The sequence below is a fragment of the Triticum urartu genome, chromosome 3A (genome assembly GCF_056163025.1).
Source record: "Triticum urartu cultivar PI428250 chromosome 3A, HENAU_Tu73, whole genome shotgun sequence".
NCBI lineage: Eukaryota > Viridiplantae > Streptophyta > Magnoliopsida > Poales > Poaceae > Triticum > Triticum urartu.
In genome coordinates, this window is record NC_141875.1 from 588,413,342 (window position 1) to 588,437,916 (window position 24,575).

The window sequence follows — 24,575 nt, forward strand, 5'->3', positions numbered from 1 at the left end:
CGACACCCGTGGGAATACCGTGCGTGAGGCCGCAAAGTGATATGAGGTGTTACTGGCTATATCAATGTGACTTGGAATCGGGGTCCTGATAGCTTTGGTATCAGAGCCTGACTGCATGTAGGATTACCAAGCCAAGTTGGTCAAAGTCGTGTGTAGAAATGCTTTAGTTATATGAGGGAATTGATTGTGGATGGGAACGTAAGGCTCTTTTACTCCTTATCCTCATGACCTTCTGATCTGAGTCATCTTATCTTTTCTACTGGGTTAAGAACTAGGCTTCTCTTCTATCTCTCAGGATGACGTGTTACTAAATCGTAGTTGCCTAGGATTGTTGAGTTCAAGCCTCAGTTCAGTTCCTACTACTTCCATATGTTCATAGCTAGCCTCAGAACCTTGATGTTGTGATGTTGAGTGGTTATGCCACCATTTTGCAGGATGTCTCAAATCATTTTGAGCATTTACAGTCGTTATGCTGTCCGAGTCATCCCAGGTTTCTAAACAGTCTAATGCATCTGCAAATCCCTTCCTCCCATTCCGGATGTCCTTTTGGGCCAGATTAAGCACACTAATCGGTGAGTTGAGGTACTCTATTGCCTTGACATATATGTTGGAGTTGTTATTATGACACTAGGGTATCTTACAGTTAGTAATCTAGCCATGTTTGGTGTTCCCAGTGTGATGATTCTAGCCACCATTCTCGAAAGCATCTCGTGATGTTATTCAGTTAGTAGGTATTCTACTCCTGGGTTTTGAACCCGAGATTCACCCTACTTCATGTTGTTAGTATTTGCTAGTTCCCTTAAGATATTAGTAACCTTGTGATAGTCCTCGAGGTCTGTGGTATATCGTTCTTCCAATGCCAGGAGCCAATGTGGCAGAAGTTATTTGAACCAAAAGATCACAATCAGAGTACTCTTGAGGAGTTCTCCATTCATAATTGTGACTCTGCCAGTCCCACCTCTCTGCATGGGTTATCCAGAAGAAACATGTTGAACTTGGTTCGACATACTAATCTATGCATCCACAACTCAAAAAGTTATATGTTCCTTGAGTTGACCCTCCTCAGCTGTATTCCGACCCTAGTCTATCAATTGATAATCAGGAATAGTTGTGCATTCATGTTCATCGATGCCTATTATTCTTGTGGTCCGTCAAGCCATTCTATTCCGGAATGACTAGGAGAAACAAACTCCAGTACCTCATCCACTTCTTGGATTGGGTCAAAGTAGTTGTATTTCGCAGATCAAAATGCCAATCCAACTTTTGCTCTGTTCTACCTTGGAGTGTTACCATCTTTATGTTAGGAATGTCATGAGAATTGCACCATCTCTTATGAATTCTTGATGCAGTGATACTTCTCACCATCATCATTCATTCCTCAGTCCTCGTGTTGTTGTAACCGGAATGCCGACAAGTGAATTGTGATGTGTGAAATCAATACTCCGAGCAACTCGTTCCTTGGTAGTAGATGGACAATATTCTCATTCTTAGCGTGTTGGTTATTGAACTACCATTCTAAGATTGATCTTGCTACCTAGTCCATATTTCCTGGTGCACTCTTCGATCAATGAGTTAGGATTGTGCCAATCCCTTGCTCCCTTGACCATATCATCTTGCCCTGAAAAGCAAGATTGATCTTGAGCTTAGTAACATATTGGTGGTTCGTGATTTTCCGAATATCTTCTCGGAAGTATCACCAGGTTGTCCCCTGACTGTTATGTTGAGTTCATGATCAAGTTGGTTTTCCATTAAACCACCCTTTCTCCAAGGATTTGTGTTGGTTACCTCTGAACTAGTTGGATAAGCTAAACAATAAGTTGGAGAGTTGGGAGATAAAAGCCTGTCCGACTTAGTTCATTTTTAGGGGATATCTTGTATGTGTGTTGAAGAAAGATGGTATTTTCATCGATTGACCTTCGTGATCAGTTAATGGACCTATCATCTTATCCAATCTTTGATTTGAGTATGGGTTATCATTAAATCAAATCAGAACCAACGATATCCTTAATGTTGTCTTACTCGTGGTTGATCCCTCGAGCATACACCATTATATCTTTTGGGTCTGACCAATGCTATCACTTGTTCACATAATTATGGAATTCCACTTACATGGAAACCTAGATGAATTGTTGTTGAACCCATCAGCAACATTTTTAACTTCTCCATGATTCGTGTTGAACATCCAGTTAGTGTTGGAAACTTTATAAGCATTGCCCTCATGTTCCGTTCATGAAGCATATGTCCGGATGAAAGATGTGACTTCCTCTAATTCATGTGCATCTGATGCAAGTTGCTGCCGTGGATTCGAGAAATTCAATGTTGCTTCTTTTGGAATCATCCCAAATTGGTCATGCATACGTGCGAAGTATTCTGTGGTTCGGAGACTTGCAACCTTCGTTCTATATGTATCCCTAGCACACCAAGCAACTGATTGGTTTGTTCAAGCAAAAAGAGTTGTTGTGCAAATCCTAGGTCATGCACAAGACTTCATTACCCTAGATGATGGTTCCCACCTGAACTCGGTAGTGTTTTATTATAAGACTACTGTGTGGTCATGCTTGTCTGGGACAGCGTGTTCACATGTGTGTAGCAGAACCACCTCATGTTTTGGAGCTTGCTATCATAGTTCATTCCCCGAGAATCACACAACGTCATCTCGTCGATTTGTGTTGCAAACTTTCATATTCTTTATAGACTTGATGAGTCTGGAATATCGTGTTACCAACCAGATCTGAATCTCAGGCAGATATGATGGTTGGAACTTTTCCAAAATCTATGATGTAGGTCTCGACAAGGCTGATGTTCTGGCCGACACACCTAGCCGGAAGGTCTATCATTGTAGTAACTTGATTGAGCTATTTGACCATCTTCTCCATGAGGATTTAGTGCAACTTATTCTAGGAGTTGTTCCTTGGGGATTCTTGTGCTCTTAGTTTCTTCGATTATACTATAACTACTCAAATAGTGGAATCACTTTGAGTTTTTCCCCTGTTACTAGAATCATTCCTAGCAGTTGCATTTTGTTCCCAGCTTGCACCGCCATTGTGCCAATTCCCCATGGTCTGCCCTTCTCGGTAGTTGCTGTCCAATATCATCTTCAAAAGTGGACTTACCATGAGTCCCATCCATTTCCGATGATAAGCAAAAATCATCCATTGCGTTGTCTTCAACAAGGTAGTACACATCATCCATTCTAGTCCGGGTATGCCATTCCTCTGAACTCTACCAAACGATTGTTGGTGAATTGCCTTAGGCTGGTATAGAGAGTTTCAATGATCTCCGTATCAAAAGTAATTCTTTTTGCCACTTAAGGGAATAACTCTATGAGTCATCTCCCCTAAGATGTCTCCTTATGGTATCATGGGCAACTTAACTCCTCGCTACCTTGAAACCCCCTCACCATCTATTTAAGCGTGGATTTGTTGCCTACCAAATCGAACCTTCGCCATCTGTTTCTTCCATCCCTCTTGATGTATGTTTGTGTCTCAACTCGAGAGAGTTACTGTGTCTCATCCCGTGAGTTGATCGTGAATTGCTCGATCTTCGAGAAGATCGTTTTCTGTAGAATCTCTTTTTGTCGTCATCGAGTTGAATGAAGATTTGGAAAGCAAAGACGTCAAGGTCAAATTTGAAGCAATGAATCAACATCCTCGAGAAGAGCAGTTGGATCATGAAGATTGTGATAGTTCGAGTCCCCTCTTCTTTTACCCACGCTTGAATCTCGGGACGAGATTCTTGTTTAGTGGGGGCGAGTTTTCACATCCCTAGCTTATGGTGCTGCCTAGTGTTTCCATCTTGTTTGCATCATGTTTAACTTTCATGGAAATTTGAAATGGGGATGTTCAAACCCTAGCATCAAAAGGAATTCAAATAGGTTCAACCAAAATATTTTTCAATGATTTCAAAATGCCCTTTAAAAATGTTCATCATTTATGGATCAAGGTGGAAGCATCTACCAAAAAAGGTTCACATTTTTGCAGGACATATTTGGACTCTGAATTAATTCAAACATATTTGAATTGGAGCTATTTAAATGTTATATATATTTTAGATGCTCCAAAAATGTTGGAAATTTTTAAGGGTCACTGGAATAATTCAGAAAGCACCCATAATTGTTTCCAGGATTTTATGAAATGGTTTAGTATTATTACTAAATCAAAACAAATAGAAAAAAAATAGAAAACAGAAATAAAAGAGAGAGAGACTAACCTGGGCCAACTCACCTGTGCAGCCCAGCTGGCGGCCCAAGTGGCCGACCCAGCCCCCCAGCGCCCCTTGTCATCTTCCTCCTCTGCCAGGAGGACAACCAGGTGCGTGGCGAGCGCCGACGCTGCTCTGGCCACCTCCTGCTTCCTCCCCGGACCTTCTAGCGATGCCACGGAGACGCCCCGTGGCCCCTCGCTCCTTTCCCTCACTCTCTGCTCTCTCCTTCGCCCTCTAGTCCCTTCCACGAGCGTGATCGAATGCAGCCGTCGCCGTCGACGAGCTCCCCCACGGCCACAGCCATCTCCGAGCGTCTCCGACGCGCTCCCGAGCTCCGCCGTGACGCCCCGGTCCTCTCCGCCGAGCCACATGACGTCGGACGCCCTGGAGCGCCGTCGTCGACGCCATCTTCACCCTCTGCACCGACGGTCGTCGTCGACCGATTCATTGTCACCAGGCCATCCCCGAGCACGCCGAGATCACAGACGACCCCGCCGTGAGCTCCTCTACCGAACCCCTCTCTCCCCACCGTCGTTCTCCTCCTCTAGTCCCGCTGTCCACCGGAGCCGAAAGCTCACCGCCGCCATGGTTCTTCACCGCCGTGGCCAGGGCCACCGCAGCCCGCGCCTAAGCGCGTCACCGTGCTCGGTGAACCCCAGGAGCGCGTAGCACCTGCTAGTTTATCCCCCTAGCGCCCCGTAGCACAACCCCGCACTCACCCGAACTCTGGCGCCGCCACGAGCTCACTTACGGCGAGCTTCGTCCACCCCATGGCCTCCCACCTGCTCCGTTAGATGCGCGCGAGCGCCAGCCACCCTCAGCACCCATCCGCGCGTCGAATGGACGCCAGAGCCGCGATTCCGGCGTGCCTCCGCCGTCGGCTGTGGTTGTCGCCGGCCATGCTCTGGCGAGTGTCGACGTGGCCGTCATTAGACGCTAACCCCGCCACCTGAGCAACCTTAATAGCCACTGATAGCGGGCCCTACTGCAGGGTCAAACCCAGTCAGCATTGGGTTTGACCGGGTTTAGCCCCTGTGTCACTGATGTGCAGGCCCATCTTTGTTAATCTTTAGTTAGATTTAGATTAGTGCTAATTAACCCTGACAGTTAGTTTAGACACTCACCAGTGGGCCCAGGCCCTAATTAACCTAGATTAGTACTAACGTAACACTAACTACTCTGTTAGCTAGTTGTTACACTGACATGTGGGTCCCAGCCGTCAGGTTTGACCTGGGCTGGCGCCTTTGACCTGCTGACGTCACCCCGATGTCATGCTGACGCAATAACTCTTTTTCTGGATTTATTCTTTCACAGGAAATTCCAGAAAATGTTTTAAACTTCTAAAAATCATATAAAATCAACCGTAGCTCAGAATGAAATAAATTATATATGAAAAATGATCAGAAAAATCCAATCTATCCATCTGTACCATTTTCATGCATGTTAGAACAACTTATGGCTGCTGTTTAGGCCAAATCATATAAATGGCATTTAAACCCTCACATATGGAGTTTGAATTTGAACCTAGGGTTCAAACCAACTCCATCTAACATGTTGCTAGTTGCATTAGCTCAAAACACAACATATTGACATGTTATGATCATGCATCATATTGTGCATTGCATTGATTGTGCTCTCCTTCTCTGTTGCCGGTAGTTGTCCCCTCTCGATAGACGTGATTTTGACGATGAGTTCAATGACACCGATGAAGAGCTATACTATCTTCAGAAGTGCCAGGCAAGCAAAACCCCCTTGTTCATTCCGATACAATCCCACTCTCTCGCTCTTGCTCTCCTTTACTGCATTAGGACAACAGCGATTCAACGGTTACATGTTGCGGTAGTTGAACCCCTTTCCTCTGCATGACCTGTCATTGCCACAGTAAATTGATGAAACCCACTAGCATGAGTAGGAGTTGTTTGAGCCCTGACGTGCCTACTCATTCATGCTTGTTTGTCATGTCTGCTACTGGTTAGAGTTGAGTCAGGTCCGATTCATCGGGGATGAATTGGAATGTGGTGAACATGTCCTACCGTTGAGAGCTAAGTGTGTGAACACGATTTGGTAAAGGTAGCGGTGAGAGGCCATGTAGGACTACATGGTGGGTTGTCTCATTGCAGCCGTCCTCAAGAACTGAGTTCTGTGTTTGTGATCCATGAACCGTTACTACCACACATTGGGCTCCGGGCGCTCCAAGCTCTCTCGACATATTAATCAACTCGATCTCTGTCCAGGAGTTGCAACTAGTTTCTGGTGTTTGTAGGTAGTGTTAGTAGTCTACCAAGTGGCACCCGATACAGGTGGGCTTGGGACACACTAGGCACAGTGGCCCGGTGTACCAAGTGGCACCCGGATGGTGGGCTTGGGAACCCTGTACACATCGTTTGGCGCCGTGAGCGACACCCTGGCCGGATCTCCTTGCGGATGGAACTCGAATAGGCGATAAACCTGGACGTGAGACTTGTGTGGTTAGTCAGGTCGTGGCCGACACCCTCGCCAAGCTTTCGCTTGAAGGTTGCCGAGATACATGACGTGTACATGGTGATAAGTGGTGAGAGCGCGTGTGAAGAAGTACACCCCTGCAGGGTTATCATTATCTATTTGAATAGCCGGATTCCTCAGACATGGAAACTTAGACCCCTTGCATAGTTCATAGACAAGTGAAAGTGGACACTCTAAAATGGGCAAGATAAGCGTGAGTGCTATGGATGGTATCCTCGTAGGGAGACGGGAGAGGATCCATAGTGGTGTATCGGTATGGTGAATATGTGGACTCGTGTGCGCCACCTCAAAAGAGTTACTTGCAGACGTAGTTTAGGATAGCCACCGAGTCAGAGCTGGCTTGCTGCAGTTAAACTCCACTACCCCCTTTGTTGATACCGATGCATATGTAGCTAGTTCTTATGTAAGTCTTGCTGGGTACATTTGTACTCACGTTTGCTTAATTTATGTTTTTGCAGAGAGACTTCAGTCTCACTAGTAGTTCCGCGTGGACTTCGACATTTAGCTTGATACCTCAGCTACGATCTTGTGCCCTCGGCAGGGTCTTGTAGATAGTCAGGCTTCTCAGCCTTTTTCATTTGTAGATGTCTGTACTCAGACATGTTAAGCTTCCGCATGTGCTTTGACTTGTATGCTCTGAATGTTGGGTCATGAGACCCATGTTTGTAATATCTCGCTCCTTGGAGCCTAATGAATAAATACTTTGAGTCATAGAGTCTTGTTGTGATGCCATGTTGTATTTACACATATCGAGCATATTGTGTTTATGATTGAAATGCTTGGTATGTGTGGGATCCGACAACCTAGTTGTTTATCCTTGGTAGATTCTCTTATGGGGAAATGTAGTCTTGTGCTTCCATGAGCCATGGTAGTCCGCTACAGCCCGGTTCACCGGAGTCCTGCTAGCCCAGCACTACTTCTCCGGAACACTTGACTGGCCAGCATGTGATTCACTTCGTTCATGTGTCTGTCCCTTCGGGGAAATGTCACACGGTGACATCCGGAGTCCTGCCTAGCCTGCTACAACCCGGTTCACCGGAGTCCTATTAGCCTAGTGCTACAGCCCGGATTCGCACTCTGCTGACCGACATGCTCGTTGTTGATTCATGTATGCATGTTTCCGTAAGTTAGTGCCACTTTGGGTTCACGACTAGTCATGTCGGCACGGGTTCTCTGTCATCTAGATGCTAGCGACACTATCATATACGTGAGCCAAAAGGCGCAAACGGTCCCGGGCCATGGTAAGGCGACACCCGTGGGAATACCGTGCGTGAGGCCGCAAAGTGATATGAGGTGTTACTGGCTAGATCAATGTGACTTGGAATCGGGGTCCTGACACATTTTGCCAAAAATGTAACTTGGGTCATGATACTGGTGTTCATAGCTTTCCAACGGTATATCGCAAGCCCCAGTTGGGCAATGTTGGCGGAAGTTCAACCTAGCACTAGGGGAAGTTCAGATCGAACAACTCGGGTAGTAAAATTGCAAAAAAAAAACACAATTTCATCACGACCCGGGAGCAAAATCCGCCAACGAGCGAGATTCCTATTTAAAATCGGTATTTAGTTGCTAAAAAACATTTCTAGATTACACTAACATCATATAGAACACGAGTAACAAGAATAATTCGCGGGAAAAGCCACGATTGCGAAGATAGCCCGAAGGTCGTGTTCGTACAAAGGGAAGTTCAGGCGCGTTACTCATGCAGTTCAGGTTGTGATCAGAATATTATTCTGATCCCGTGATTAGAATAGTGTTTATATATATATAGGGTGGCACTATTCTAATCCCGGGATCAAAATAACTATTTGCATCACAGCTCTCTATATATAGGCCCGAAGAGGCGTTCCCGAACTCGCGAAGCCACGGAGAAAAAAAACCCACCCAGTCCCACACCTCCCGCGCCGCCCCCTCCCCTTCCCCAAGAACCAGCCACCGGTCCTAAATCCGGCCACCCCGCCACTCCCTCCCCGGGATCCGGACCGCCACGACCCCACCTCCCCTGGATCCGGCCACCGGACCGCCTGCTTCCCCCGGATCCGCCAGGGATTGATCCCACCGCCGCCTGCCGCCACCAAGTACCGGCGTGCGACCCCGATGCCGCCTCCTTCCATGAAGCGCTGGCATGCGAGCCCGTCACCTACCTCTGGTACACCGTCGCGCCTTCGCTGCCACCTAGGGTGCCCCTGACGTTGCCCAGCTCCTCCTCACGCGACGACCCCCTGTGATGCACGCCTCGTCGTTGTTCTGCCCCGGACACAGGCGCCTTCTCGTCCACCCTCCGGCGATCAAAACCAGCTCCGCCCATCGTAGCAGAGGACATGCCCCATTCGTGGCCTCGCCTCCCCTCCGCCCAGGTGCGACCTTCCCTGCGCTCTGGCGCGGCCTGCCCTCCCCTCTGGTGCGGCCTGCCCTCCCCTCTGGTGCGACTTTCTCTCTGGTACGGCCCGCCCTCCTCCAGTGTGCCTGCACTCTGCTCCGTCGGTGCAACGACCGAGCACCAGGCCTCCCTTCTCTATCCACTACGACGGCAGTGCAGGTGGCTAGTGTCTGAAGTTCAGTTGTATATGTATGTTTCAGATTTTATCTCTCAAAAAATCTTACAAAGACACAAGTTGTATATGTATATGTCTGAAGTTCAGTTGACAAAGACACAAGTTTGTTATGAAGCTGAACCAGTGTACAACCTTCTCATTCTAAAATTGCTACACTATTGCACATTTCTTCTCTTCGTCATGGTGTTGTTTCGAATGGATGTGTATGGCCCAAAAAATGTGCATTTTTATGGGAAAATAGTTATTTAGGTGAAAAGGTTCATGAATTGATGGCCAGTTAGTAAAACCCTATTACCTCTCTTCGTCATGGTGTTGTTTCGAATTGTTGGGAGAAGTTATGTATATGTATATGTCTAAAAAAACTAGAAGCTCAATTAAACTAGCGGAGCGGTTCAGTGTTTATAAGAAAACCTGGATTTCTTCGTTCATAAAAAATAAAACCTAAGAAGTTCAAATTAAGATAACACAGAAGTTCGATGGTTATATACCATGAAGAAAAACAAAGCTTCAACTATAATAATGTTAACTTGAGAAGTTCAAATTTCATAAAAAGGAGAGTTCAAAGAAAATGTTATTGTTGTACTAAAAATAATCCCATGGATTTTCCCACTATTGAAAAATAATAACCAAAAAGTTCAAACTAAAATAACAAAGTCACTCAATATATGTACTAGAAAACATTTTTTTCATGGTTTTAAATAACTCTGAGAAGGTCAAATTAAAATAACAAAACAATTCAAAAAAAATATTTTAAAAAAAAGATTTTCTCCTTTTCTATGAAAAACCTAGAAGTTCAAATTCATAAAATGATGTGGTTATATGTTTATTTACAAAAATATCCATGTTACCAAATAATAAAGCCAAGATGTTCACTTTAAAGAAACGGAGGGTCCGATGTATACAAAAAAAATCAGATTCTTCTCATTTCGCGAAGAAGTATGAAGTTAAATTTGAAAAGGTAAAATATAAAAGGATTTTCACCGTTTCTAAAATAAAAAACTCTCGAAATTCAAATTAAAATAATAAAGCATTACAATTTTACTAAAAAACTAGGTTTATTCCCATGACTAAAAAACAAGAAGTCCAAATTTAAAAAATGATGAAGTTTGGTGTGAATAAAATACTAAGATTTTTCTCGTTACTGAAGAATCAAAATAAAACCATGAAATTCCACATTTATAAAAATAAATACACAGAAGTTCAAAATAAAAATGTTGAGAAGTTCAAATTCAATTAAATAAAGTAGTTCGACATTTAAAACATCTTAGATTTTTTTTGTTACTAAAATATGCTCAAAACAAGTCTTAGCATGTTCAAAACAAGTCTTAGCATGTTCAAAAAATGCTCTTAACTAGTCATGATTTGTTAAAAAAAATCCTTTCTAATGCTATCATTTGCTCAAATTCAACGAGTACTTTGGGAGTTAAGGACAACTTTTTTACAGAGAAGTTCAAATTGAAAACGGCCAGAAGTTCACGTGCTGCATGGTGTGTGTTTTCATATGAGAAAAAAGAACAAAAAGTTAAAGTATAAAAATTTCACTGCTAGAAGTTCAGGTGCTCAGCACGGGGAAGTTTAAAAACTTCTTGTGAGAGAGGCAATCGGCACTATATATCAGTTGTGCAACTCTGATGAACGGGTGAGAAATTACGAACAAAAACACATGGTAGAAGTTCAACTGAAAACAGCGGGAAGTGCGATGATTATAGAAAACTTAGATTTTTCTCGTTATTAAAGAATGAAAAAAAGAAGTTCAAAAATAAAACAACAAGAAGTTCAACTTTTAAAAATAGAGTGCTTCAAAATTTCATAAAAAGATTAAAGAAATAAAATCAAGAAGTTCATATTAAAAAGATGAAGAAGTTTGATGATTATAGAAAACTCAGATTTTCCTCGTTATTAAAGATTGGAAACAAGAAGTTCAAAAATAAAAAACAAGAAGTTCAACTTTTAAAAACAGAGCGCTTCAAAATTTTATAAAAAAAGGATTAAGAAATTCAGATAAATATTTATAAAAAACTCAGATATTTTCACGTAACCGAGAGAAGTTCGATTGACAACTGCCAGAAGTTCACATACTACACGATGTGCATTTTGTAGTAAAAAAGAATAAAAAAGCAAAGACAAAAAGTTTTGTTGTTATAAGTGCAACTCCTCGGTCAAAGAAAGTTAAAAAAAATTATTGTGAGAGGGGTTTGTACTAAAGGAGTATCATTTGTGTAACACTAACGAATGGATGAGAAAATTATAAACGAAAATACATCACAGAAGTTCAACGTGAAAACAGCATGAAGTTCAGCTACTACGCTGAATGAATTTCAGATGAAAAACTTTTAAAACCATTGCGGGTATGGAAAAACGATCAACTAGGGAAAGTTATATGCTTACAGCAGCTTTCCACCCGTATATCACTTGCTCAATTCCGGTGAGTGGATGGAGAGTTACGAGTAGTGGATGGAGACCTACAAGGAAAAAAATCACGTGAAAAATAGAGTGAAGTTCAGGTACACGCGCCGAGAAGTTCAAGTTCTTCACGCGGTGCATTTTCGAAGAATCTGTTTCGCGATAGAGGCAGAGCGAATGATCCCGCCGTTTTCGAAATTACTTGAAAACGGCTAAGAATCAGAGAAAACCATCAACATGAAAAAGTTTCGCATTTTCTGTAGCTTTTCAATGATATATTATTTGCCCAATTCCGATAAAGTTCATAGAAATTACGGCGAAAATACGTTTTTCGCCATTTTCGAAACTGACTTAAAACCATAAAGAATTGGGAGAAACAATACATACCAAAAAGTTTCGCATTTGTTCAAGCTTTCCAACGCCATATCATTTGCTGCATTCGGACGCACGGGTAAAAAATTAGCTCAAAAATACGAACTCGGTAGGACTTGGACCATTTTCTAAATTACTCTTAAACCATTCAAAATTAGAATAAAAACTTTCAAGATGAAAAAGTAGCGCATTTTCATAAGCTTTCCAACGCCATATCATATGCCTCCATTGGATTAGCTGTTTAGAAATGACATCAAAAAAATGAACTCAGCTGTTCGGTTTATGAAATTTTACATTTTTTCAAATTACTCTTTAACCATAGGGAATTAGAGAAAACTTTCAACATGTGGAAGGAGCGGTTTTGCAGCAGCTTTCCAAGGCCATATTATATGCCTCATTTCGATAAATGGTTTAGAAATGCGATCGAAAATACGATTCACGTTTTTTGTGCGAAGAGAAAACGGTTTTCAAAACTGCTCTTAAACCGCTTACATTTTGTCAAAAATTTAACTTGGGTTATGATACTGGTGTCCATAGCTTTCCAACGGTATATCGCAAGCCCCATTTCGGCAATGCTGGCGGAAGTTCAACCTAGTTCACAGGGAAGTTCAACGTACTACTAGCAGGGCAGGTCAGGTTGTGATTAGAATATTATTCTGATCCCGTGATCAGAATAGTGTTTATGTATATATATAGACACACACACACACACACTTATAAGGACATGCTTGCATAACAAATTAAACATCCACTTACATAGGTGGCTACTACAACCATGGCATTTGCACACACCAAAGTAAACTATTACATGCATAATTATATAGGTGGCTACTACACACATGACATTTCCACACACCAATAAAGTAAAATATATATTATATGCATGATTAACTAGCATAAACGATCATCTGATCATCATCTACTTCTTGTGACGCTTGCTCTGCTTGTGGCTTGATCTAGGCTCGTCGATTTTGGTAACGAGGCACTTCCTCATGTCAATGATCCGCCTATGCATCTCATAGCATGTTTACACGCTCTTGGCTGCAAACCTGAGGTGAGGTTCATCCAGTTGCTGCATCCAGGCCCCGTGCCAGGATGCGGGACTTGTTCTCTCGGCATCCTGCTTCATCTTTTCGTAGTAGGGGTCGATGATGGCCGAGGCGAGTTCGACCAGGGAGTCCTTCGTGCTGCCCCAAACCCTGTAGTGGTCATGGATTTAGACAAGGTTCTTGCAGTCCAAGCCTGTAATAGTGAGCGCTTTTACAACGTTGGTGGTTTCCACCGTGGCGAACTTGTAGTCAGTGCTGTTGACAAACCTGTTGAAATGGTCGCAAGGCTCTATGGCCATGCAGTAGTGGTAGATGAGGACATGATGGCGCACGCACAACTGGGCGACGCCAACCTGCCGATATATGCCGGGACGATCGGTGGTGTACTCGAGGTCGATGCCGACCACCTTGTACTTGTCTCCAGCAAGCAACTGTTGAACGTTGTGGATGTAGTCGTCCACCACGGCCGGGTCGATGGTGTACACCACCGAGAGATCAGTCTCGCTCGCGTGGGTCTCCACTCTATGCTCGCCGAACTCCATCGGAGCGCCACTAGACATCCCCTCTCTATGTGTTGTCGTGCATGTGCTTGTTGTGTTGTGGGGCGCGATCGAAAGGTTGAAGAGACTAAGGTTATAATGGCCACGGGAATTAAAGGGGAAGCTGAATGGCCAGGAATATCGGCAGGCCCTGATGGTAGTTCTAATTTGCAGCGCATATATCCATCGTGCCGCACGTAACTGCATCGCGTGGCAACGCGTGCGGCGCAACCGCATGCATACGGGGCCCTCGACGTGATCGTGCGCATGCCCAACCGTTGGTAGAGCGCGCACGGAGGGACGTGAGCAGAGCACTCCACGGTCGCCCCAACGGTGAGCAACTATATACATATATATATGGTGGGTATATTATGATACCACCCTTAAGAGTCTTATTCTAATAACACCTAACCTTATTCTGCTAACACTACAAACACAAAACACACACGCTACCCACTCCCTCCTCCGGTGACCTCCCTCCACCACACGCACCGATGCGCCCCACCCCACCATCACGTGCCGCTAGTCCCGCCACCCACCACCACCTCCCACGATCTTGGTGTTTGAAATTCATTCCCATTTCTTGCATGGGACCTAAGCATGCACCCAAGGACACAGATTTAATTTTTCAACCGATTTATATGCACTGGAGCATGTGGATGTAGTACAAATTTGAATTATGCACATAAATGCATTGAAAACTCACTTAATGCATAAAAATGTCCAAACGAACCCGAAAAATCACAAAAAATAACACAACACTCCTATTGTTCTATGTTGACACGAGAAAATTTTTGAAAGCAATAAGAGGCAATGGATATCATTTCGTCCCCAAAGGTGGGGCGTTCCCTACCGAAAACATCATGCTTGTTGTGAGAAGCATATATCCAAACATGCCCCAAATGGGACAAAAAATTTACCACGGCATGTTGTGCCGCTCCATGATAGCATGCAAAGTTTCATGAATTTCGGACGAGTTTTGAATTTACTAGAATTTAAAAACCATGCATCTCAATGTTTTGCTGGCAATCAACGGTGCCCTGGTGTTTGAAATTCATTCCCATTTCTTGCATGGGACCTAGCATGCACCCAAGGACACAGATTTGGTTTTTCAACCAATTTATATGCACTGGAGCATGTGCATGTAGTTCAAATTTCAATTATGCACATAAATGCATTGAAAACTCACTTAATGCATAAAAATGTCCAAACGAACCCCGAAAACAATAACACAGCACACTTGTTGTTCTATGTTGACACGAGAAAATTTTTGAAAGCAATAAGAGGCAATGGATATTGTTTCGTGCCCAAAGGTGGGGCGTTCCGTACCGAAACCATCATGCTTGTTGTGAGAAGCATATACCCAAACCTGCCCCAAATGGGACAAAAATTTTACCACGGCATGTTGATGCCGCTCCATGATAGCATGCCAAGTTTCATGAATTTCAGACGAGTTTTGAATTTACTAGAATTTAAAAACCATGCATCTCAATGTTTTGTCGGCAATCAACGGTGCCTTGGTGTTTTAAATTCATTCCCATTTCTTGCATGGGACCTAAGCATGCACCCAAGGACACATATTTGATTTTTCAAGCAATTTATATGCACTGGAGCATGTGCGTGTAGTTCAAATTTGAATTATGCACATAAATGCATTAAAACTCACTTGATGCATAAAAATGTCCAAACGAACCCTGAAAATCACAAAAAGTAACACAACACTCATGTTGTTCTATGTTGACATGAGAAATTTTTTGAAAGCAATAAGAGGCAATGGATATCATTTCGTCCCCAAAGGTGAGGCGTTCCCTACAGAAACCATCATGCTTGTTGTGAGAAGCTCTGGTTTGTGAGAAGCATATACCCAAACCTACCCCAAATGGGACAAAAAAATTACCATGGCATGTTGATGCCGCTCCATGATAGCATGCCAAGTTTCATGAATTTCAAACGAGTTTTGGATTTACTCGAATTTAAAAACCAGGCATCTCAATGTTTTGCCGGCAAACAACGGTGCCCTGGTGTTTGAAATTCATTCCCATTTCTTGCATGGGACCTAAGCATGCACCCAAGGACGCATATTTGATTTTCAACCAATTTATATGCATCGGAGCATGTGCATGTAGTTCAAATTTGAATTATGCACATAAATGCATTGAAAACTCACTTAATGCATAAAATGTCCAAACGAACCCTGAATAATTCCAATTCTTTTATGATCACTATAGATAAAAGGTCTAGCAATTCAAACACTGTCCATGGCAACTGTGACCCCAATATGTAATTCAAATCAAGACGAAAAATCAAGTAGATCCCACACAGTTTATTATAACCAACCGTGTGAGATGCAGCACAAAATATCTTCGGACCGTGTCTGAATAAGGGACCGTGTCTTATGACACTTAGCGCCCCAGTTTTTTGGCTGAAGCGATTCCAAATTTTCAGCTTCCGCGGAAATATCTACCTCCCCCGCCCCCTCCCCCTTACCAAAAGAAACATTTCCCATGTTTCCTCCTTCCTTTCCAAGTTGAAACATTCACTCCTTGCTTGTAGCGCCGGTGACCCTCCTTCACGCTGCTCGACCTCGCCTATCCAGGCAGGTAATCCACACCTGACCCCCATCCTTCTCCTCCTTCCACATCCCACATGCCCCGACCGCCGACGTGAGCGCGACACCTTCCACCCACATGCCATGGTGCACGCAGTATAGCCAGGACCTCAAGGAGCATTTAGCAGCGGAGAAGCAAATCGCGGCTGCACGCACGGATGAGGTCGCGATGGCTGCCATTCGTGCCAACCCCCAGGTCTTGGAGGAGCACCTCGCCATCGAGGCCACCATTGACGCCTCGCGCGCCGACACCGCGACGCTGTTGGCTACTTTAAATGACAACTCGTGGCGTTTTCTTGAGGCCACCTTCGGTGCCTTCAATGAAGACTACGAGGTGTTTTCTCAGCATGCACGTGCTTACCTCATCTCGAGAACCAACAGGTTGGTGCCCGAAGCAGCTTAGGCAACTAACCACTACAACGAAGGCACCCATGATGCGGAGGCCTCACCCTCTTCCATGTCCAAGGAGCCAATCGTCATCGATATCTCTGACAATGAGGAGTAGCTTGTCTTATTAGCTCACTATAAGGACCCATGTTCAGTTTGCTAGCTACTGCCTTTCCTTAACAAATTCTAGTGAATTGTGCTATCTACTTTTACCATGCAATCTTCTGCTATAGTGTATATGTTCTATATGTCATGCAATGTGGTGTTCAGTTAACTGCTTGGTTCAATTCTGCAAATGTGATGTTCAATTCTTCAGGGTGCAATATTTCCAAGTTGTTAAGCATGCTTGGTTTGGTTAACTGGCTGATCTTATATTAGGAGTATGTTATATTGTGCAATGTGGTGCTCAGTTAACATTTGGTTCATTTGTTGTGGTGTTTAGTTAACTGCTTGGTTCAATTCCGCAATGTGATGTTCAATTGTTGTGGCTGCATTCTGTAATTGTATACCATGTCACTTAATACATGAGAAACATATACAAGTGCTACATTTGCTAGTTTTTAATCATGCTTGGTTTGGATAAATGGGGTTTCCATATGGCTTGAATTAATCTGATGAGTCTGCAATGTGCTTATTTTTCATCAACATATTTTACTGATAGCATGTGAACCCTTACTTAACCCGATGACTAACTACCTTATATGTGTTGCAGGAAAACAATGGGAAGCACTGAGGTTTACAAGATGGTACTAACTATTATACCTTGCCTTTTTTATTCCTTTGCCCCGTTTCCAATATAGAGAATATATTTATGCACATCCTTGTTTTCAGGGTTCACTGATGATTACCTCTCAAACCACCTCTGTGGTCAGGAGGCGAGGGAAGTTTTCATACAACACTCATGGTTCAATATTAAAGTGTTCCTGAAGAGGTCGAAGGATGGACGGTCAATCATCCACAGGCACTGACCTAAAGTTGCAAAGACCTGCAACATGAATGAAGGCTCAATATTTGCCTTCTGCTTCAGCAGTTTTCCATATAAGATGCATCTCTCTATGTACCGTCTATGATGCTAATTTCGAATGGTTCTAGATGTTGCATGTGAAACTTGCTGCTGGTGCAGTTGTGTAATGGGATAGCTGAGTGCTGAAGCTATATCATGTTGTACTCCGTTGTATTTCAATTATGAAATCCTTCTTCCTTAATATGGAAATGGAATATATTATGTGCTTAATATGAATGTCAATTAGATTAGTAAATGGATTATTAATAATAGGGCAATTAGCCCGCTAATTGGCTAATTATCTTGCTAATTGGGTTTTCCTATTGCAAACGGTTAATCAGAAAACACCGTGGGCGATGACCTCATGCAACACACATAGTTTCTAGGAATAGACCGTGTTGGATCAATGAACATTCACACACGACATTCTCTTCAAAACTGTTTGTGTTACGCCACCTTACGCAAACGTTTTCCTTGTAGTGACTGTGTGGGATGTATATACCAACGGAAACATTTATTGGTGACTGACTGTGTGGGATGTACTTACAACTGGAAATGATTTCGCTTGTATAATTGTATTTTTTAGCACTACTATACGTATTTCTATATTTGAGTCCTCGCCGGTCGCACACGACCTCATTTTGCCCAGCGTGTGTGCCAGAAGGGCATATCCCCAACGGTTTCTGGGTCATGTGGGAAGGACCCCCCCTATCGCCCACACTCACTTGGCAACGGTTCTGAATGCCGTCGCGGAAAGGGGTTAAAAATGTTTGTTTAGGACCGACATGTACCAATGAAGATCTATAGAGATAGATCAAGACGCTTAATTGGACTTTCACAAAGCAGATACCTTGATAAAGTTTTGAAGAAGTTCGAAATGGATCAGTCAAATAAAGGGTTCTTGCCTGTGTTACAAGGTGTGAAGTTGAGTCAGACTCAATGCCCGACCACTTCATAAGATAGAGAGAAAATGAAAGTCATTCCCTATGCCTCAGTCATAGGTTCTATCATGTATGCAATGATGTGTACCAGACCTGATGTGTGCCTTGCTATTAGTTTAGCAGTAATCCAGGAGTGGATCACTGGACAACGGTCAAGAACATCCTGAAATACCTGAAAAGGACTAAGGATATGGTACAGTTTCAGTGATTCAGTATATGCCACGGTTGCTGATTTCAGCTGATATTTTAGTGCATCACTAACTGTCTCTGTTGTATTATGAGCAGCCCAAACAACAGTAGGAATTCTCGGAATGAAGGTTGCAGTTACACTGGATGGAATAGCATGAAGACGTTAACAAATAAGGATCTGGTTGAGAAAAAGAGTAATCCTACAAAGTAATGTACTAGGCTCATCCCCATGTTAATGTTATGTTTTTCTGTCATTTACTAAAAAGGATTGGATCTTTAGGGGGGTAAACCCAATACATTTTATACTCACGTATTAGACCAAATAAGTTTCATTACCTTCACATCACTGGCTATTGCTGTATAATGTACTATTGTGGCTCTGCTAGCTATTGATTGTGAACTTTTTACTTTGCCTGATTTTTCTTAAATGATAAAATGATATTATAATGGACTCAAACTCAAGGAGATACCAGACCTATAAAATATTACACTTGTATGCACGAACTTAACTCTCATTAGAGGGTTCATAGGGTTCTCATGTATTTAAGTATGATTGTGTATGCACTAGTTTATCCGATTCATGCTCTTGCGACACTCACCGGATAGAAAAGCCTCTCACATGTTTTGGTCTGAGTGTGGATCGGCAAGATCCAAAAATGCGGCTAACCTTTGACTCTGGTGTGCTTTTGCTGTTTGGTACATGTGTTCTCTAGTAATTTAACTTGTATCAAGAAACATTCCTACTTCAGTTTTTTCTCTTGGTCGGAGAAGTTTGATACAGTGTAGCAGTGAAGTCATATATATGCTAGCAGAGTATCAACATCTGATAGTTTGCTTGCTGATGCTTGTCGGCGCCTTTAGGTAATATAATGCCCTCTAATCTTTTGAGATAATTAAGAAAATATATCTTTTAAAAATATAGCTCTGCGGTGGTATATCATCAATTTTCTATTGATGGAATAGAAGCAGGCATGTCCAATTCCATAGGTCCTTTGAACTTATCTGGTCCACAATATGAACCTGAAACATGTTTATAAAAATCTTGCACATGTGGCCATTTGGGAATGTTCCAGATGTATGCTAGTTTGCTACATGAACCAGATCTTGCTCATTACTTTGGTCCTACAGTTATCTCTTTTATTTCCACCCTGAATACAAGCAGAAGCTCACCCTGTTCAGTTTGCATCTCCTCTTTCTCTCTGGGGCTTTATTTGCCAAGAACACACATTCTGTTGAGATAATAAGCATAGACTTGGGGCTTACCGTATGATTTTGCTGCAGGTATTACCTAACAGAAAAAGGCAAAGAGACAGCTCGCGATTGTCTTGCACGGTCTGGATTGGATGATCCTGCAGGACCTTTAACGGCGGCCGGTCATCCTGCAGTTGTGCTCAGTGATTCAGATTCTGATGAATACGACGGCAGCAATCCCCTGATAGGTATTAATAAAGGTTTCTGCTCATGCAGCATGAATTTCTAGATAACCAATTATTGTACCGCAGCAACACTATAATAAATTCCTTTTACTCAATTGCAGGTTCTGAAAGAAGTGGACTTCCAAACTCAAAAGCAGGCAGTTCGAGTTCCTTTGGTATTAGCATGCTTTCTTTGTATATAATATGATGATATATTCCATAAGCAAAATATTACAACCCGCTGATCTTTGTAGTTAATGCCATTTTTTTCAGGCAACAATCGTGCTACTAATTCTCCTCTTTCATCTCGAGGAATGTTTGGACAGCAATCGTTCAGTGCAATGGTACACTTGACTTTCGCTTTCCGTACCCTTCTTTTTCAAATGGAACGTAATGCAACATTTTCTTTTCTAACGTCAGGGTTCTGCTGAAAAGTCTTTACTAGCTATGCCACCTCATCAATCTAATGAAAGTTTTCGGAAAGTTTATGAAGTGGTGCTGATATTGGATGATCGAGATACTTTCGGGTCTGTATGATCGTATCTTACTCATGAGTTGTATCTGATATTTAAGTAGGATCATAATAAGGCTGTCTTAGCAAATAAACAATATATTTAGGCACCCCCCCCCTCCCAAAAAAACATCTTTTGAGGAGGGTAAAGTAACTGAGGATTGGGAGTATGCGTACCTAGTCTCTTTTTCGCATGACCTGCAAGGGCATTCTATTCTTCATGTTAATATTATTTCTGTTAAAGTAAGATAGGCAAGGGATTTCACATATTTATCCACTTATTGCTGGAATTGTGAACTTTGATGGCACTTTGATTCGTTATCTCGTGTTACTTAAACTGTTTAACCTTCTGCTTCTGTATATAAAATTTAGATTCTGCATGTTATTTATAAATTATTTTCCAAGGAAACAAATTGATTATTGTTGCACCCATTAGTTTTTTATGTTTTATTTAATCATCCATCTATGTATCAGAATTCAGTTCTCTTATGATTGCTCCCTTTTTATGCAGGCCCCGTGACAGAAGAAAAGTTGTTGATAATATACGCTCGCAGTTTAATATTCCTGTAGAGGTTAGTTGGATTGAGAGTTATGTGAACTCTTCTTTGTTTAACACTGCTTGCCTTTTCCTTTCTTCTTCTTTTTTTCGAGAAAACACAAAAGAGTTGCGTTTCATTGCATTGAACAGGAAGACATTGTCTTCCTGTTCATTTCTTCAAACAACCAAAATACACTACTAAAAGTCATTATATGCATCAACATGGCTCTAAATTAAATGCTCTGTACTGCTGGATTAATTATCTGATATGTTGGTCGCTGCCCCACCGTGTTGATGATTGCCGACTGCATATTTTTCTTGCTTGTGCGCAAGGAGACGGCATAATAATGTTACCAAAGTTGCTTTGCATAGATTGAACTGTTCATATAATGTGCCAAAGAAAATGGTGTTGATCCTTCTGTTTGAACCATGTCATCCAGATTAAACACTTTCCTGTTGGAGATGCTCTTTGGATTCCTCGCCATAAAGAACTTGACATGGAGTATGTTCTTGATTTCATTGTTGAAAGGAAAAATGTGGATGATTTACTTGGCTCAATTAAAGACAACAGATACAAAGATCAAAAACTAAGACTGAAGGTACCATCTGAAAATAACTTTGATTTTTGTCATTAATATTATAAACCTTCCATCTTAACTTTCCCAGTTCTTCATGCTTTCAATTTCTCACTGATAGTAAAAAAGGGCAGCCCACATGCTATCCCCTGTGATTAGATGTTGCTTGAGTCCAATTTTAGCCGAGGAAATTTTTTCCTTATTCTTTGTTATCACTAATTAAAAAGCATAGCCCATATTTGAGTGGGAGATGTGAAGGACGACGTTATTAGCAGACATAAGCTTGAGCATGTAGATTGTGCATCTCTTCCCAAAGAAACTGTATTTCTTGTCCATATATATGGGTTTGCTGTGGTTATTTTAGCAACAATACGACGTGATACCTCCATTTGTTGTATCCTTTACAGAAATGTGGGCTAAGGAAGCTAATATATCTAGTTGAAGGAGATGTAAACACTATAGATGGATCAGAGAGCGTTAAAATAGCGAATGTACTCTTCTCATGAAGCCTGGACGATCATGCTAACCCCTGAATGACAGTACTTTTTCTCGTTGTTTAACATTATTAAATATTGTTCCAATGCTTTGACTGTCAGCCGTATGCCCTATTAACTCTCCTCCACATGCTTTTTATTTCAGCTGCTTCACTACTGAGGTTCTTGAAGGATTTGATGTCCAAAGAACCACTGGGTATGCTGATACCGAAAAGAAATATGGCCACTTCACATGCTCGATAATTGACTACTACAGCAGAAACTTCTCTGCTGGTGCTGACAGCTCTCGAGTTTGCCTGACTTACGATGAGTTTGTGAAAAGGTGTTCTGACCTTGAGAAGGTCACTATGAGCGACATATTCGCCCTTCAGCTTATGCAGGTAACTGGACGAATACGGCCACCTCCACCAAAGTTTGCCGGGTAGTCCATTTCATGCAGTAGTTTTCTCATTTATTGTGCATGTAAATCAGGTGCCACAAGTGACAGAAGAAGCTGCTCTTGCTGTCACGAGTCTCTACCCCACTCTTCCCTCACTTGCTAAGGCGTACACCATGCTTGTGAGTCCTCTTTTCCTTTCAACTTATACAATGGTCTTTACATATAGAACTTATACAATGTTCTTCACATATACAACTTATACAATCTTACTTACGCATTGGAACAGATGTGACCAGTGTATGAACACACACACACACATCCTTAGCTGCTTCTTGTACTATTGATGTACAGAACAATTCAACACGTCTGTAGAACTAAAAGTTTATCCTTGTAACTTTGAAGGATGGCGATAGGCATGCCCAGGAGGAGATGCTGAAGAACAAGAGCGACATGGTCAACGCGGGGGCTAGCAAGAACATCTTCAATCTCATCTGGGTGGAAGGATGAACACCCCGTACTTAGCCGGTCTTTTGGTCACCGCCGCAGTGATTTCGGACCGCCTACACAAGTTCCCAAGGTGAAGACAGGAGGGAACCTTTTTGTGCTGTGCCTGGTGCCTTGGAGCACTGAAAGTCACTGAACATGTAACCACCACCTAAAAGAACGCCTTAGCGAAGCCTCGCTCCCCGTTTAAATTACTACTCGTACGTAGTAGAATTGCATCCCGCAAATTATGGAGTCGCAGTGTTAATGTATTGCATTAGGCTTAGTGTGTGTACATATACTAATATTAGCTCTTGACTCAGTTGCTTGGATCATGTTCTGTCTCGTGTTATCTCGACCTTGCTTGCATGGAAGCAGCGAAGGTAGGTATTAGAATTTAGCTCGCTGGCAAAGTGAGCGTAGACCCACTCGACCCCATGGTTTTATCTTTTCGATCCATGTGCTTGATGGAACCTGAAAGCGCTCTTTGGTCGGCGGCATATCCATGTTCTGCAAGAACGACATGTTGAGCAGATTCTATTTTGTGAAGATTGTGGTGTTGAGGAGACGATGGAACGTCGTTGCTTCCTTACGGCTAGGATCCCTTCTCCATCCGGATTCAAGGGCTGCAGATATTGTTGATGGCAAACAAGTTTCAGAACTGCATGCTGTTATCATTTCGTGTGGTTGTTGGACAATTTGGACTGAAAGAAACAATAGGAAAGATGGAGAACTTCAAATGGGCCATTGATGCCATCCATGATCTAGCTGCGCTAGTGGGCTCGAAGGCAACACGAGAGCCGAGGGAGAAATCGGTCTGGATACGTCCCGAGATCATCAAGGTCATTGTTGACGCGAGCTATTACGAGCAAGATGGCTATGGTAGTACGGTAGTTGTTCTTCGGGACCATATCGAAGCACTGGTTCGGGCACAAGCAATTTTGGTATCGGTTTGCACAAAATACAAGCACTATGGAAGCCTTGGGGCTTCGTGATGGCATTCGTCTTGCTCTTGGACATCTCAAGGTAATCATCGAAAGTGATGCTCAAGATGTGCGAATGCTAAATGAGGCAAACTTTTCAGGAGCAGACCTGGCTCCATTGTCCATATCAAACTGAAAAGCAAATGTAGACGCGAGATCTAGTTTTCAATCTTGCTCCATTGTCCATATCAACCGACAAGCAAATGAAGCGGCACACATGTGTGCCAAATAGGCTAGTGAGGATTGTAGAAGATGTATCTTGGTGAATTACACCCCTGCTTTTCTTCTAGGATGTATTCACACACATTGTAATCCTCCTAAGTAATTCAATATAGCCTGTTGTTGCAAAAAGAAATTGTTCAACCTAGTCAGAGCATCGCTTTGTTGTCATTTAGGTGGTGGTCTTACGGAGATGTGCCCTTGGAGTGCAACGCAGGAGACCTGAA

General features: G+C 42.7%; 1 protein-coding gene across 1 annotated transcript; it reads left to right on the forward strand.

Moving 5' to 3' along the window:
• The first annotated feature begins 16,400 nt into the window (after positions 1 to 16,400).
• Positions 16,401 to 23,170, forward strand: LOC125547009 (crossover junction endonuclease MUS81-like). Its single transcript, XM_087515704.1, has 12 exons — positions 16,401 to 16,567; positions 18,848 to 18,958; positions 20,033 to 20,202; positions 20,289 to 20,324; positions 20,440 to 20,510; positions 20,587 to 20,693; positions 21,189 to 21,249; positions 21,656 to 21,814; positions 22,198 to 22,277; positions 22,430 to 22,664; positions 22,756 to 22,842; positions 23,066 to 23,170. Exons 1-12 carry the CDS (start codon positions 16,401 to 16,403, stop codon positions 23,168 to 23,170), a joined length of 1,389 nt encoding a protein of 462 aa, XP_087371830.1.
• Positions 23,171 to 24,575: the final 1,405 nt, after the last annotated feature.

Bases quoted from the DNA above. Each gene is read 5' to 3' on its own strand.
- LOC125547009 (XM_087515704.1), top strand. From the start codon at position 16,401: ATGGCTGCCATTCGTGCCAACCCCCAGGTCTTGGAGGAGCACCTCGCC. The intron at 16,568-18,847 runs GTTTTCTCAGCA...TATTATGAGCAG, and splicing joins TTCAATGAAGACTACGAGGT to CCCAAACAACAGTAGGAATT. The intron at 21,815-22,197 runs GTACCATCTGAA...TATCCTTTACAG, and splicing joins ATCAAAAACTAAGACTGAAG to AAATGTGGGCTAAGGAAGCT.